At 41.4% G+C, this 16,027-nt stretch overlaps 3 protein-coding genes across 26 annotated transcripts in view; 1 reads left to right on the forward strand and 2 right to left on the reverse strand.

The window, feature by feature from the left end:
• On the reverse strand, window positions 1-1,974 carry RAG2 (recombination activating 2). Its single transcript, XM_056345597.1, has one exon. The coding sequence runs from the start codon at window positions 1,972-1,974 to the stop codon at window positions 373-375; it is 1,602 nt and encodes a 533-aa protein (XP_056201572.1). The 3' UTR covers window positions 1-372.
• Window positions 1,975-2,189: 215 nt separating this feature from the next.
• On the reverse strand, window positions 2,190-6,672 carry LOC130152410 (basic proline-rich protein-like). The gene is made up of 2 exons (XM_056345947.1): window positions 6,565-6,672; window positions 2,190-2,861 (listed from the first exon to the last, which is right to left on the reverse strand). The coding sequence occupies exons 1-2, from the start codon at window positions 6,670-6,672 to the stop codon at window positions 2,190-2,192; spliced, it is 780 nt and encodes a 259-aa protein (XP_056201922.1).
• IFTAP (intraflagellar transport associated protein) overlaps window positions 2,238-16,027 on the forward strand; it is a 49,143-nt gene continuing 35,353 nt past the window's right edge. For 2 of the 24 annotated variants that reach the window (XM_056345598.1, XM_056345622.1), the window contains exons 1-5: window positions 2,238-2,386; window positions 2,883-3,001; window positions 4,299-4,348; window positions 11,997-12,087; window positions 15,368-15,559. In XM_056345598.1, the coding sequence (XP_056201573.1) occupies window positions 15,457-15,559 (103 nt within the window). In that variant the 5' untranslated portion in view covers window positions 2,238-2,386; window positions 2,883-3,001; window positions 4,299-4,348; window positions 11,997-12,087; window positions 15,368-15,456. Of the gene's footprint in view, window positions 2,387-2,882; window positions 3,002-4,298; window positions 4,349-11,996; window positions 12,088-12,175; window positions 12,258-13,776; window positions 13,844-14,694; window positions 14,837-15,367; window positions 15,560-16,027 lie in introns of those variants that run through there. The other 22 variants (XM_056345605.1, XM_056345609.1, XM_056345607.1 and 19 more) reach the window with 22 other exon arrangements.

The raw sequence follows: 16,027 nt of genomic DNA on the forward strand, positions 1-16,027 counted from the left end.
ATAGAATGTCCTTTATGGACAGATGCTAACAGCACTGAGTACATGGGATAATGTCTTATTCTACCAACAGTTCCATTAAACTCACTGGGGATAACTGGGGAGTAAGTTACAGCATAAAATACACCACACAATTACCAGTTACCATTGTTTGTACAATGTCCTCTGTGATGGGGTTCCTATCCAGATATCACAAAAATACACGAGACAAAATAAATTCATGAGCTTTGAAATCTAACTGAAATATTGAGATAATTGAAATAAATTAAATGAAAAGATCTCTTTGAGCTCAAATAATCCATTCTGCTTGAACCATTACTAGCTGTCTTTGAGACTGCATTTCCTCCCAGGTGAATACAAATCATCAGTGCAAATCTATTCAAACAATCTCCGAAGAAAGGACTTTTTTGTTGGCGTAGTTAACTTCATGGTTGTCTTTTTGCGCAATGGTTTCATGGGTTGCTTTTTCAGGTGCACCTTTTTGGGAGTTTGTAGCCCTTTATTAAGGTGAACATGCTCATTACAGAAGTACTTGACATTTGCTTCTGAAAGACGTAGGAGCATGCTCTCTGAGAGATCCATACATTGTGCGTGGACCCAGTGGCCAGTCCCACTGGAACACAGGATCATTGCCGGTTTGTTGAGCTCTGTCGAATAGAAAGGGACCCAGGTGTTAATGTCAATATTGCAACTGGCAGAGCAGGTGATCCAGTAGCCTGTTTCTGATTCATCTTCTTCGTCATCTTCATTGTAAGTGTCAGTATCATCAACATCAAAGCTATTGGCTTCAGCACTAAAACAAAACTCTTCCGAATCTTCAAATGGAGTGGAGTCTCCAGGGTCTTCAGTCGATGTTTGACTGCAAATTTCTGTTGTCAGTTCTTCCTCCTTGTCATCTTCTGCTCCTTTGCATCTCAAAATGTAGAAGTAGTGAGCATCTGAGATTAACTGTTTGTTGGCCCCTGGAATGCCCAGCAATACAGACCCTTTGCCCATATCATAGCCAAACCACACCCTGCAGTGTTTAATATCTTGTGTCCAGTCTGGGCCCACCCTTTCAAGAATCTCTATCTTACTATCTTCCAGAACTATTGTGTTACACGCCAACCGTTTCTGGCTGTCAGACTGGTAGCCCCCAACAAGGACAAATTCAGTATCACTCATTTGAGTCACTATAGCACTTGACACAGATATTCCCCCTGGCAAGATGGTGCAGGTAACAGCTGGGCTGCCCAGTGGGAGATCAACTTTCAGCTTGTACAAGCTGGGGGACCTGGTGTTATTTTGAAGTGAATGACCTCCCAAAATGTAGACTGTATCGTTTCTGGCAACAGAAACATGGAAAGCAAGTCCATCTTGAAGCTCTGGAAGTATGTATGATGTACAGCATCCAAATTCAAAATCAACGAGAAACACAGATGGCAAACAGTCAACTACACTGTTCCATTTTTCAGTGGTTCTTTGTGCAAGAGGAGTGTATGACCTCCCTCCAAATATAACACTCACGCTTTTTCCCCGGCTATGAACTACGTTAATTGTATGCCCGTATCTAGCTTCAGGGACATCTCCACCCAGGTCTTTCTCAATGCATTGGAACATGGTTTTCTTGCTGTTTTTGCTTACCAGACTCATAACGTAAGCCTTATCAGAAAGGTCATTATTAGGTGTTTTCCCACCGTGGATGATATATTGGCAGTCATCAGACTCTGCATTGCCTCTGAGTGTGCAAAGAGCAGGGTAGCGGAGAGGGGGGAGGTAACAGGAGTCTTTAGAGAAGGTGGCTGGTTTCATTTTGAACTCATCCTGCTTTATATCGAGGAGGAAAACACCAGTGGGACAGGACCTCTTTGGCCATCCTTTCTGCCCAAAGAAGAAAACATGCCCATCAAAATTCAGGAGGGAGAAGCCTGGCTGAAGCAAGGATGAATTACTGGAGGCCGACACCACCTGCAGCAACATTTTGTCTGACTGGGCCATAGCGTGGTCAGTGTCTGAGAAAACAAGCGACAAAAGAAACAGATGAAACATGCTTTAGAGCCCACGAGCGTTGTTTAGGAATACTTAAGACATTGTATTGAAGTTGCATTTCAGTTCGCACTTTGAGACCCCAAAAGAGACCCGCTTCTGCTACTCAAGACACGAATCAAGCAAGAGCTGTGCGTTCGGCGGGATTTTGTACCACCTACGGCCTGTTAGCGCCTAACACCCGTACGGCCCCGCGCTGCTGCGGGCCCGGCCGCTGCCATGGGAACGGCGGCCCCGGCGCCTGGTGGGACCGGTAGTTCGCGCTTGGCGCCTCGGCCCGGCCTGGCCTGGCCCGGCGCGGCGCCCGACCTCCCGGCCGTGGGGCCGCGGGGCGCAGGGGTTCGCGGGCACGGGCAGGCGGCGGGTGAGTGGGGCCGCAGGACCGGGGTCGCCGGCGGTCGGTCGGGGGGGGTCGGGTGTCCCGGCGGCGGGATTCGGCGCCGGAGGTCCGAGGGCGGAGGGAGCAGCGGCGGGGATGACACAGAGCGGGCAGTTCCCTGCCGGTTTCTCGCCCCGGGGCTGCCGGGCTGGCCGGGCTGCAGCCGGCCGGTGCCGCAGGCCGCCTTAGCTGGCGGCGCGGGGTTTGCAGGGAAGGGCGGGGGTCGCACGGCCCCGGGCCCTGGGGTCAGCCGCGGGCGGGCCGGGCGCCTGCGCCCCCAGACGGTCCCGGGCCCGCCTGCCTGAGGGGCCCGGCTGCCCCCCGAGTGAGCGCCCCGGTTGTGGTAAGAGTGGGGGGTCCCCTCCCCTCCAGGCCCCTGAGCCCGGCCCCTGGCCGGGGAATTGCCGTCGTGTCGCCGAGTCGGTGAGCTGAAGTAAGTGCGTACATAGGCGAATGCAAACTCCAGTTGAACATTTTGCAGGTTTACAAAGAAAACATCAAGATTTGTTGGAGATGCGTAGGAGCAGCCGGTGCCAGCAGTATTTCTGACCGCGCAGGTATCATTGCAGTGGCAGAGGTGTAGAAGCTGTTAGTGCTGGGGTGAGTCTCGCACACTTGTGCCTGCTTGAGGTAGCTGTGTGGCTTGGGAGTCCAGCTGCCAGAGGTTTTCATACTGTGATCAAATTCTTCATCTCTGATGTTTGCTCATGCTTTCATGAGCAGGTTTCAAGGGGTATCTTTTGCTTTTTTCCCTGGTTTCTACAAAAATTTGAAAGCGTTGCTGTAGTCAGCCTGGATAGTAACACTGAGTGAGCTTTGGAGAGCACAGACACCAGAAAGGGAAACTGACTGGTTCATTGGCACTGTCCTTGGTGACAGCAGAGCTGTGCCTTTTAGTAAACATGCAAGTTCTCTGTCCCAGACTTTGCCAAATCCCCAAAATGTAAAGGTGTGAACTAGCTTTCAAATACAATATTTGAAAAAAACCCAAAACAAACAACCCCATAAACCCCAAACTTCTACATTTTAAAATATAATTCCCTGTTTTGAAATCTTTAGGATTCATATTTTCCTTGCTCCTGCTTTTCATTTTGCTCTAACAACAAATGCCAGACACACAGGGTTTCTTTTATAAAGAGGGATGGGTATCTTCTAGTCATGTGACATCAAAACCTGGGGGCTCTGGAACAGCATAGTGTACCTAATGAGAGTCACTGTAAAATTACGGGAATTGATGAGACTGACTATATCAAATTACCATCTTTGCATGTTCTCATGCACCACAGGAACTGTTATGCCTCACTCCTGTACTGTCTGTGCAGAAACTGGTATGCAAACTGCTGTGCTAAAATGCACATCTGTCATTAAATGCTTTCAAAGGTAGGTAAGCTTGGTCAGATATGCTTAGGCCAGAGCACACAGACAGAGGAGGCATAACCACTACTGACTCTGTTAAAAAAATAATCTGTGGAATAGCTGTCATGTCTTTTTGCATGTTGTGGAATCACCCAAAGATCATGATCAGGTTCTATTCACTGTGTAGCCAGTCCTTATCCCTCTGCCCTGAAGGTGCTGGTGGTTTTGCACATTTGGATTCCTTTTTGGAAGTACTGGGGTGCAGGTGAAGTTCAGTTATGAGTTAATTAAATTATAGAGAACCCCAATCTGAGCATGTCAGTATACGTAGCAGGTTTTGTTCGTATTATTTGCATGAAGAAAAAATTGCCAAGTTATTTACCTTCAGGCGATAGGCTAAACAGAAATCTCTGCTGCTTGTTTCTTACAGCCATTCAAAAACGGTGGTGTTAGAGGAGTTTGTACTAAGTTGAGTTTACTGTGTTAGATTTCCTTTGTCTCTTTCATATTGTGTCGCTACTTAGCTTCTTGGTTTTCATAGGGTCTTCAGAAAAGTATGTCTTCCATACTGAAGATGCCACGAGCACATCTGTAAGTATTCTGTATTTTGTAACAATAGTGTTCTACATTTGTCTGCTGGTTTGCATTTTAAGTCTAACGAGAGTATTAAAAATGGGAAGGAATTTAGTTGAAATGCTGGCATTCAATTTTTATTCTTACATATACTTCAGGCGCCTCCAAATGTGACAATTACTGTTGTCCACAATCTCACAAACTATTTCCCAAATATTGAGCAGTACTCAGTTCTGAAGAGTATACTATCTGCAGAGACTGTTGCAGATATAGAGTGGAGAAAAGATATAGAGTGGATGAAAATTATTAAAAGTGAGATTGATAAACACACAGAATTTACTGGTTATACAAACATACTTAAACACACTTCCTCTGTGTCATTCCTTAATATTTATTGAACTTTACATAAGCAAGCAGTTCAGTAAGTAACGGAGGGAATATTTATCCTAGATTCTCTGGCAGAAGTAGCTCCTGGGGCACTTGCTGGAATTGCTTTTTCTTTCCAGGTTGTTCATGCTAATTATGGTGTGTTAATAGAGTGTGGTTGATCTTTGGCTATACTGGCCTCCACCTCTAACCTTCCAACACCACTGATTCCTTTGGGTCAATGCTCATCTGTCCCTGAGCAGCTTCAGGGATCCCAAAAGGTAGCAATCTAACTTTATAACCAAAAATTTTAAGGTTTTTTTGTGGCTTTATGCTCAAAACCACGTCACTGTGGAGCTGGATTAGCATCAGTGTTAGTGCGGTGGGAAAGAGACAAATGCCTTTGTTGTGGGACAGCACAAGATAGAGGGGAAAAGACAGTACGAGAAGTGAAGATGGTTAAATAGAGAAGGGTGGAGTTACACAAACAATTACCAGTTATGGTGACTTGAGTCATACTTCATCATATTTAGCATTTTTTAAAAGATGAAGCTCCAAGGATTATACAAATAAGTGAATCTCAGCATTACTTTTATAACCCCTTTATTTGAGGAGCGAACTGGACAGATCTGACAAGCTAAACTAACAGAAAGAAGAAAACAAATATTTTCCCCTATTTTATTTTAAAATCAAACATTATTTTTAACTGTTTTTTTTCCCCCAGTTATTAGTTGTATGTCAACAAGAGATTACAAGGAATTCAGATATAGATAGGTTCGTTGGGAGATGTATTTACAGAAGGATCATAAATGAAGAGAGAAGGTGCTTTCTAAAAGCACTAGCTAATGTAGTTTGAAATGTGCTTAGTATGGAAATAGATGGACATAGTTACAACTTGTATGTGGGGTATTATTTCAGAAACTATATAAAGTATATATATATATATATATATATATATATATATATATATGAGAAGTATAGGATGAATGTGTTTTAGAAACAAGGGGTAGGATTCAGGTGCCTAAACATCAAGTGGCATTTCACATGCCTTTGGATGTTGCTCTTCTCTTCTAGCTTCTGCATGGAAAGTGGCAAGTCTCCCATAGGTCCTTTGTCCTCATAGATCTAGGGTTTATACAATGTCACTAGATCACTGTGTTTAGGCAGTGAGTCACTCACAAACACTGTTTACTACTTACTGTTCTCTTTGACCCTATGTAGTAATTGTTCACCTGTGTGCAGTGCCTCTTACTCAAATAGGCAACAAAAACATTTTAAACAGGAGAACAATGAATAATCAGTACTGTTGTTTAGCATGACGTTTCATATTAATATTTGTCAACATTAAAAAATACCATATTAATAATAATTTCACAGTAATTTGAATGCTACCAAATAATGAATTATTTGATCTTATGAACTGTAGCAAACCCCAAGCACCTTTCATTTACACAAAGGTAAGGTATTTGAACAGCATTAATTGGACACTGAGAGAATGGATTGCGGGATAGCATGGAGTCTTAGTTGGTAAGTGCTCATTCCTGACCATTAAATTCTGTCATTAGTTTGCAGCTACTTTTAACTTGGCATGAATACAGATATGCATGGTAGAATTAAATTTATTTTGCAATATTGTATATAGATTTTTTTCTCCGCCTGATCTGCAGAGTCTCCCTTTGCAAAATGAAAAAGCAGAACCCTGAAAAGCAAGTGCTGTTCCCAAATTCTTCACAATCAAGGTCATATCCAGACACCCACAGAGCTTTGAAGTCCTCTATAAACAGGCTTAAGGAAGGAAATTTTATATAATATTGCTCAAAACATTTGTTAAGTGTTTTGCTTTGGGCAAAACAATAAGTTAGACATACCTGGCTGATAGAGGGTTTTTGTGTCTTCCGAAATCTTTCTATGTAATTGGGATTCGAATGTGAGCACTTTGAGGAATCTTCTCTGACAGCACTGGGGGCTTGTGGCATGGAGAGACAGCCTGATGGAGGGGAATCTATCTGCGTAATTTGCAGATGTGCTTCTGAGTCTACTGTGGCTAACCGGCTGTGAAATGTTGTTTCCCCCCTACCCCCAGCCTTAGATGGCACAACAAGAAACCTGCCAGTCTCCAGAAGCTTTAACTCTTTGTAGTAGAACCAGACCAGAGTGACAGTAGATTCCTGTTAGTTTGATTGTAAATGTAGAACATGCTCCTTTATTTTTTTTACACTGCTAAACCTGCCAACCTCATGAACATTTTTTGGAATTTTTCAGTGCTATTGTAACAGAAAAATGTCATCTAAAGTAATTTTAATAGCTAGTAAAAGGAAACAGCTACTGCTGATTGGTGTACTACTGCTTTTCCCAGGAATGCTCTGCTGCAAGTAGGTAGTGACATTGAAACAGAGCAAAGGAAATGACAAATGTGTGCAACCCAGTGAGTGAGGGCTGACTAAAAGTCCAATTCAGAGTCCACTGAAGTAATTAGGAATGTCTTTTTTTCTACTTCACTGGCCCTCTGATCAGACCTTAAAAGACTAATAAAACTTTGCACCCTTTTGTGGCATTTTTCATCAGTTTCACAGTGCTTTTCTCCAACAAAAAAATAATTAGACTCTGGGAAGTCCTATGGGAACATATCCTTTCAACTGCTAGCAGTGCTAGGGCACAGAGGATGAGCCACTTGCTTAACATAGCACAGCAAATAAACATAAGAACCTGGGAAACAGTTCACTCTTTGTGGCTCCCTGCTTTTGTTTTGCCAGCCCTACCTTCACTCGCTCCTGAGTTACAATACCTGCAGCGCAGTATTTCAGAAATAGCTCGTCTCCCATTTGGAACTGCTGTGAGAATAGAAAGAGCCTGAAATGGAATTTGATCAGTACAGCAAAGCAAACATACCAAATGTTTGCAAAAACTGTCTTGAGACTTTGAGTAGCTGTAATGCAGATAGGATGTGGTGATGTTTCTCATCTGAAGTACAGCAGCTCTAAGGCACTGGGCCCAGTAGTGTCTATATGGCATATTCTCAACTGAAACGAAGGTAAAAGTAGACTCTGCTACAGAGTTCAATGCTGAAGAACTGATCTTATCCCAAATGTAAGGGCATTCAGATCACATTTATTTCTATTTTCGGTAGCGTCTAGATGCTTGACGGCTTCTTACCCAAGTGCTTGACACAGTCTGACCCTTGTTTGGTTCTGTGATCAAAGATCTACAAAAGCTTAAGAGAAAAATCCAGCCCCCTCCCCGGATCTGTCTCATTTAATATTTTATATTCATTTTATTCTCCTTCTGCCACGTGACATGCCTTATTTTTAGAAATTAGTTTCCCAATTATTGTGGCTGAGAAGATGGAAAAATTAAAGTTTGTTGACAACAACACATCAGTGTTGGATGAAGACATGGTCTGTCCAAGCTGGTCTTCTGTACAGTGACAAACTGCTTTGGAGGAACTGCAGGAAGTAGCTTCACAATAATGTGTCTACAGGGCAGGAAAATAATGTTCATAACTGTCCGGGTCATAGCAAGAACATCTAGGATTTGCATCCTGAATTTATTTGGCAGAGAACCCATGCAAAAATGAATAAATGGACTTTACCTTTGTAATTGCTATTCTAATAATATTGACATAGGTAGTATGTTTTCAGCAGATTGCTCACTGTTACGGAAATGTTTTGTTTCACTTGATTTTTTTCTTTTGCAATAAATTACTTAAAATAATATGTGGTTTATATCTTCTTAATCCCAAATCATTCCAAATGGCATTGAGAAATTTCAGGCTTTTCAGCATATTTTCTGCCAGTAAAACACAATCATCTCTGAGCTGGTATGTAGCTGTCTCCTTGTGGGTTGCAGTGATGGACTCCAGCTCAGCAGGGAGAGGGAGGGCCACCTTACTCGTTTGTGTAGGGTTAGCCAGCCAGAAGGCAAATATCCTGGATGTTTAGCCAGGACTCACAGGCTGAAACCTATGGAAAAATGGCACAGGGAGTCTAGCATTCTACAGTCTTCAATTTTCTGTCTCATCTAAAACCATCAGTAAACAGTATTTAATGTGAGGGACAGGGCTTTATTTGGAGGCTTCATCTAAAATAGCTGATTGAATCCAGGTGTGCTTTGACTGTCGAATCTAGGATGATCACATTCCAGCGAACAGTAGCTACCGAGTTTTGGAGGGGTGCTTGGTGCACAGGGAATGCTACCTTTGTTGTAGGCCTCCAGGTGGTCTTTAAAGGGAGCAGTGCTCTTGAAGGCATTAGAAATTCATTAAAAAACCCTTCTGATCATGTACGAGACTGACATAATAGCACTGAAATCAAACAGGATCAATGTGCTTGCTTGCAATTAAAGCCCTTAGATATGTCCTTTAAAAGCTCACAGGTGCTGGGCATGAGAGGCATGTGTTTTTGACCATCCTGAAGGTCGCCTCTGAGGCTTAGTATTATGCAAGCAGATGCAGTTCCCATCCACACAAATTGCTGATGCATTAAGTGTGTGCCCTTAAGAACTCCTGCTGAAGGCAGTGGCAAACATCCAGCTGATTTAAACAGGATTAGCTGTTGCAGATCACACTGAATTGAGAGATGCTGCAAGGAACCTCATCTCAAAGTTTGCGTCCTTTGTAATTGAAGCTTTTTCTTTTAGTTTGTTCCCATAGTTCAGTTGACCTGCACCTGCTTGTGGCCAGAGCTTGCTGCTGTCGGGTTTACTCCAGGAACGTTGCTTCCCTGCAGGTGATAGGTAGCGGGGAGGAGGAGGGAGAAAAGTAGGGCAGGACAGTAGAGCAGGGAGGGCTTTCTTTTGCAACTGTAGCTTTACAGATACCTAGACAAGAAGGAAACAGTTGACTGCCTGTAGCCTTCCTGTGCTGCCCCACCAAAAACATTTTACGTCTTTCTCTGGTAGGAGTTCCTGGAATCACTCCTTTCACTTGGTCCACTTTCAAAGTGCCGTCCTGGGATGTTGGTTAATGGATAGTGACCACAGTCCATAGCTAACAGGCATTTATTGAGGACAGGCTTGAGTTCCAGCTGTGCATGCCGCTTTGCACCATGGGGGCTGATGATCTGCACCCCTCTAGCGGTAGTGCGGGTATGACTTCCTTGGTAACATCTGCTTTTCTAGTGTGGAGGAAGCACAGCTTTCTGGGCCACTTGTGACTGGTGTTTCTGGTGAGGCTGTGCTTTCATGGTTGCATTAACAGCTATGACAGGCTGCCAGAAGGGGCAATCCTGCATGCTTCCCTTGCTCCCACTGCACGTTCCCCCTGTCCGGTTGTGCAGGCACTCATGATTTAATGCCTGTAAGGCAGATCAGAAAACATGTATTTAAACAGAAAATAGGTATTTGCTGACTTTATTTTCTGGTTTTATATCAGTATTTTATTTTGTCTGGCCAAGAGATAGGCTGGAAAGAAAAGCAAAGGGGTGAAGAGGGAGAGTGGGTGTTGGTGGCATTTTTGGAAGCAGCCAGCATTTAGGCTTAAATTGATTCTGACTGTAGTCATCTGATACAGGCTTATTCCTTTTGCAAAGGTGTTACCTCATTCTTTATTGCTGTAATAATACTGTAGCAAATCCATACTCCTCTAGAGTCTCCTTGAGTCTGTAAATGGTAGTAAGCAAGGAGTGGAAATCAAGATACTTTTCCTCCAAAAGTACTAATCCCTGCTCTTCAGATTGAGTTTACTTTAGTTGCTAACAATACAGGATCTAGGTTACTCATTTTGTGTGTAATTAAATCAGCTTCCTTTAGCAAGCTTTACACAAACATATCTATTACATGGTGTGACTTCTACAGTACTGGTGTCTAGAGGGCAGATTGGGATGTTACCTTTTTTTTGTAAGAGACAGCATGTGTTACATAGCTCCTGGAACAGGTTTGAGAGGAGTCTCTAATGTCCTGAATCACAGTGTGCTTTCGCATTGTCCTTAGGAGGCAGGAAACAGCTTTGGTTCCGTACTTGATCCCTTGACAGCTTACCACACACTTCAGACTTGCATATATGCCTGTAGTATTGCCTAACTACATGAGTGGTCAACACACAGAGATAATTTCTGTATTGCCTTTACCAGCACACCCCATTGCTAGTGACAGCTTTTATGCTGCCGAACTAGCCAGGCCAAGAGAGTCCCCAGAATCAAGGTCTTTAGTGCAGACTGACATGTAAAACCTTTATTGATGCTCAAGTTCAGTATTGTGGGTTGTTAAGAGAGTAGCATTGCTTTTATGAGAAGGTAGTTAGATCTGAAGTATCAAAGATTCCTTTGAAAAAAGTTAGTTGTCACAGGTGCAGTTACTGTGCTTGTTCTATAGGGAAAAAAGATCAGGCATTGTCCAGTGGTAACAGAGTATAAGATGTAAAAATAATGTATTTGTGTTGTGATTTTAGCAGACATAAGTTATAAAATCTCTCAAACAGGTGTAATAGTGATGTTTACCATTAACCTATGAGTGATCTATAAATAAAAATTTCTGATTATCCTTTTTTTTTTCATTAAGAATGACTTTTGGGAGAGCAAAGTGGTGTGGTGTGGAAAAGTCATGGTGTGGAAACCTGACTTTAACTTATGCCAGAAATGCTAGTGAAGTTGTTTTTTTTTTTTTCCCCCGAAAAAATTGTGTAAAGTTTTTGTGAGTTTGTAGTGGGTGAACTTATTGCTCTTTCCATTTAAAAATTCAGAATCTTGATTTTTTTTCATTGTCTGTATTATATTTAGAAGAAACTTAATAAAGCACTCAAAAATGCAGCATAAAACAGGAAGCCTATATTCTACCACATTTTTTATTGTTTAGTAGAACTAATAACTGCAGAATTGAAATCATGCTAATACTCACTTGACCTGCCTCTGTGATTGAATGCAGAGATTTCTGGTTTGACTTAAACAGCTGGGAAGAAGACTGCATTTTGAGAAATAAAATTGATTTTGCACAATGATCAGCAAGACTTAATGAATGATTGCCTCAAGAAACCTCATTACACTAATTTGGATGGATAAGCAGGAGTGAAATGCCAAAAGAAGAAACTGTAGTTGCTGCTTGGATGCATCACTTTCTCATTTTTGACTCTAAAACTATCCAGAGCCAGTGTGGGGAAAGGATCAGATATTCTTGACTTACTTTCCTTGAAACCTCCAAGTTAGTTTGATGCCTTTTGGGAAAAAGAAGATAAGTTTTTTATTTCAGTAGTAGTTACCCACTAGCAGAACAATGCAGTCATTTCATTTGTAGATGTGTGATTGTAGCCAGTTCATAAATTTTGGGTGATTCCAATCCATTATTGTACATTATTTTTTCTTTTTCATGGCAGTTCAGAGGAGTCATTGCCTTGAGGCTGTGAATTGGATGATTGCTGAAGCCTTTCACCTATGTAAAATCTACTGGTTAGCTCCTTAGCAAAGGTGAGATTCTTCTGGTCAGCCTGTTTTCAGCTGTTCACATCACAAAATTTCTCTGCAGCTGATGCAGTATGGTGTTCATTTACAATAGACTTATGAATAAAGTAGGTGGGAAGCAGCAGAAAACCAAAGTGGAATGAAAATGAAAAATACAAAAACCTTGACAGGTTGAGGTAAGTTTCTGAACACCTCTGTTTACCATTGACCATAACCATATATGTTCAGTTTCAGGTGTAGTAGGTGTTATCCAGATACCATCCTCTGTGCTTGCTTTCATTTGGGGTGATGCAATAGCATCCTGCAGCTCTTCAAAATAATTGAAAACAGGGAGCGACAGGTAGTTCTAGCTGCCAGTCTCTCCTCTCTATTTTTTGAGTGAATGGCTGTTCTTCTGACAGAACCTAGGCTTTTATTAGGACCTAGCTGTTTTTTCCTCTCCACGAGGAGATGATTCTGTAGACGTAAGTAACAGCTGTGTAAGGGAAGATTAGGTCTGTGTTGAACTGTCACCTCTGTAGTCCAGTTGGCATTTTATTTCTTGCTTTAGATTTTTGAAGCAAAACTGTGAAGTTCTTAGAAAGAGCAGTGGAGGATGGATGCCAAAATGGCAAATAGGGTTTTCTCCCCTCTTTTCCAATTTTGGATTTATTAAAATATGAATAATTTAGTGAACTCATGTTTCAAAATATATTCTTTGGTTTTCCATTGAGAAGAAATAATAAGGAAATGTAGCATATGAATTACAATTTATTATATTTTCTTAACCCAAGATGAATACCTTTGACATAGTTAGTAGGAGATCTCCTATACTAATGCCTGTAATAACTATATTTGCTATGGGAGAGTACTCTGGATTTACTGCTTTGACTTGGGTAAAAATTGGATCCATTTTCTGGTGAAAAAAAAGCCGTTAGTCTTGAGAAAGTAGTCTTTTCCCATGCTTGGAATATCCAGGGAATTTTCTATGCTATATATTTTAAAAATAATACTTCAGTGTTTTGGTGATGTTTCTCCCAATGCATACATATTGAAGTGGATGCTCGATTAAAATACATAGGCTTACTGAAATATATGTTTAAAACTCTTAGGGATAAATTCCTAATCTCTGTATGTCAGGAGATTTCTGGTATTAAATGTTAGATTATATCCGAACAGCATCCAGTGCTTGCTTTTTCATGAGGCTGATGTTCAGGATTTTGCAATCATTATTTGGCTAAAACTTGGTCAGGCTGAAGTCAGCACTACATTTCCCAGCTAACTATAATGAGTCAAAACCTGGCATCGATCCAAAGCCTTGTTGCACTGTTGCTTCTCTACAGTTTAGGATGTTAAAATCTGACGTGAAGTTTTCCAAGTTCTGTAGGAAGTAGAGGCTGTGCAGCAGAGTAGAAATGAGCTAAAGTGTTTTAGTAAGGCTTGGTCTGGATGCTTAATCTGCAGCTGATGACTTGGTAGCTGTAGAATATTCACTTAGAAAGCTGCCATTCAGCTTGGTTAGGGATACAACTATTCTCCCAAATTGTTTATTAATTTTCTAGCTTCCTAGAGCATTTTAGAGTAAAGGAATCTAAGTTTTACTGCCAGCCCTTCTCTGATTTGTTTGTAAGTCATTTAAACTCTTGGTGACTCAGTTTTTTGATCTGTTACTTGGAATAATATTTGTTTGCTCTTCTTCATGGGACTATTGTGAAGTTTATTTCATTAGTGTTTATAAAGGACTTGGAGATCCTTGACGCCAGATGCCAAAGAAAAACAAAAGGTAGTTATTACCATTTTCTTGACTAAATATATGCATTTTTTTCTTTGACTCTAGCCTTAAAAATCACTGCAGTCTTTCATAGAATGAAATTTACCTCAATTAATGGCTGTAATAACTGAACAGTAATGATGAGTAGAAAGCATTGCTTCCCTCTGAAACCACTGTAATTTGCATAAGCCACTCTGAGAGTCTGGTAAATTATATTTTGCTTGGCCAGTCCACAGGGAGATTAATACTGTTTTGTTTTTCGTAAAACATTAGAAAACTTAAAACTTTAGGTCATGTGGGTGTGCATGTGTTTTTATATCTTCAGAACGTTAGTCTTATTTACAAGCTGGTAATCCAACAAAATTAGAGTTTTACATTAGAAATCATGCTTTATTTTCCTGCTGGGCTCTGAACAATTTTTGTTCGATCTTATTTAACTTTAAAATCAGGTTGCCAGCCTTTGCTTAGTGTAATTGATTTGAAGTTTTGCTGAAGAATTAAGCTTTCATTCCCAAAAGCCGTTTCTTCATGCTGTGGTAAATCAAGAGAAGCAGCACAGGAACACATGAAAATCAAGCACTTAGTGTATAAGGCATTCTTGCATTTTTATCACATTTATGTATGTAAACTGATCATTTACACTTTTTAGTTAAGTTGCCACTGTGTGAGACAATGTGTCAGTTATGTGTGTCCACACTCTCAGGGGTGTTTTTCTGCTTCTAGTAGTCTGGTCCTATGTATATTAAAAATCAGTAACATTATTAACTATTTAGCATCACACAGCTGTTAAAATGCCATTTACACAGCTTTTATAAGTGAGAGGCAAAGTTAAGTTCAGCATACTTCACTGAGAGATTTTTCAGGGCTATTACTTCCCTCAGAGTCTGGTGAAGTGATGAAGATGGGCTGGAAGGGTATTGCTGTGTGACTGAAGAGTGGAGATTTCAAGTCCAGAAAAGCCTCTGTTGGGTTCCTTCAGCTCTCAGCACTTGCCCTTCTCAAGGTGTGGTTCTCGTCTTCCTATGTAGCTGCCCAGTTTCATCATACCTTCCCCATCCTGTGTGTTGTCTCAGCATACACACAGACGTCATCATGATTTAAACATGCTGTCCAAAATCTGGGTTTAGGGGATTTGATGGTACAGTGAGCAGTGTACCTGCAGAATGATGGATTCAGTCCGAATTTTGAATGTACAGGTGTCCCAGATGTTAAATCCAATACGCTAGTGAGTGGTGTCACTTTCTGAAAAGAAGGCAGGGGTTGTAAGACTGAACAACTTAAAATGAGGGGGAATGAACACCAGCAAGAGAGTTGGACACTTCTGTGGCCCATATTACCCGAGGACATAAATTTCAGGCATAGATGATCACAGTCTCTCCATTTGCACTTAAGATTACTATGTCCACTTGAATTTTGGGGGAATTGTTGTCAGAAGTCCCACTGACAAGATCAGAATTTCACAAGGAGGGAAGAAAAATTTGATGTTCCGGTGTTAATCGATGTGAATTAGTGACTCCTCAGTTAATTTTTCTACAGTTTTCTACCTGCAGATACATGCGGCTCATTCTATTGCAGAAGCAGCCTACTAAAGCAGATACACCTGTTCGACTGTCAAGGTGTGGATCATGGGAGAACAACTGTTAAACAACAGCATCCTTGATCAATTTATTAATAGCCATGAGCAGTCGTATGAAGAATTTCTAAATACATTTACTTATCTTTTGAAAGGTACGTAACTTCCCACATCTCTCATTAGAAATTGCAGCCAGAAGGGAAGGTAAAAAGAGAAGCAGTAGTATTTAGTGTCGTTCTGCTACTCACTTGCTTTTTAACCTTAGGCAAATCATTCTGATGCTTTTGTTTCTCCTATCAGCAGTGGGATCCCTAAGGACAACTTTCCTTATCTTGCTCCACAGACTGCTAAGGTTGTTCTCTACAGGTGGTTAACCACTTTGTGCTCGCTTTAGGGAGGTGAGGGAGCGTGCACTATTTGGAAGGGTAGGCTTTTCCTAAGTATGGCCTGCATTGTTTTGCTGAAGTTTCCATAAAAGAAGTGCCTAAGTACTTAATAGTACAAGATAGCCTAAGATCAGAGGTGTGCAATTTGGATACTTACACAGGTTTACTAACGCTAGCTTGCTGTGCTGTGCTGTTGTGTGTGCCAAGCTAACAGATAACTTGGATGAAGGCACATCA

Source organism: Falco biarmicus, chromosome 7, assembly GCF_023638135.1.
Source record: "Falco biarmicus isolate bFalBia1 chromosome 7, bFalBia1.pri, whole genome shotgun sequence".
NCBI lineage: Eukaryota > Metazoa > Chordata > Aves > Falconiformes > Falconidae > Falco > Falco biarmicus.

Bases quoted from the DNA above. Each gene is read 5' to 3' on its own strand.
- RAG2 (XM_056345597.1), bottom strand. From the start codon at position 1,974: ATGGCCCAGTCAGACAAAATGTTGCTGCAGGTGGTGTCGGCCTCCAGT.
- LOC130152410 (XM_056345947.1), bottom strand. From the start codon at position 6,672: ATGCCACAAGCCCCCAGTGCTGTCAGAGAAGATTCCTCAAAGTGCTCA. The intron at 2,862-6,564 runs GTATGTCTAACT...GTTCAACTGGAG, and splicing joins AAAAACCCTCTATCAGCCAG to TTTGCATTCGCCTATGTACG.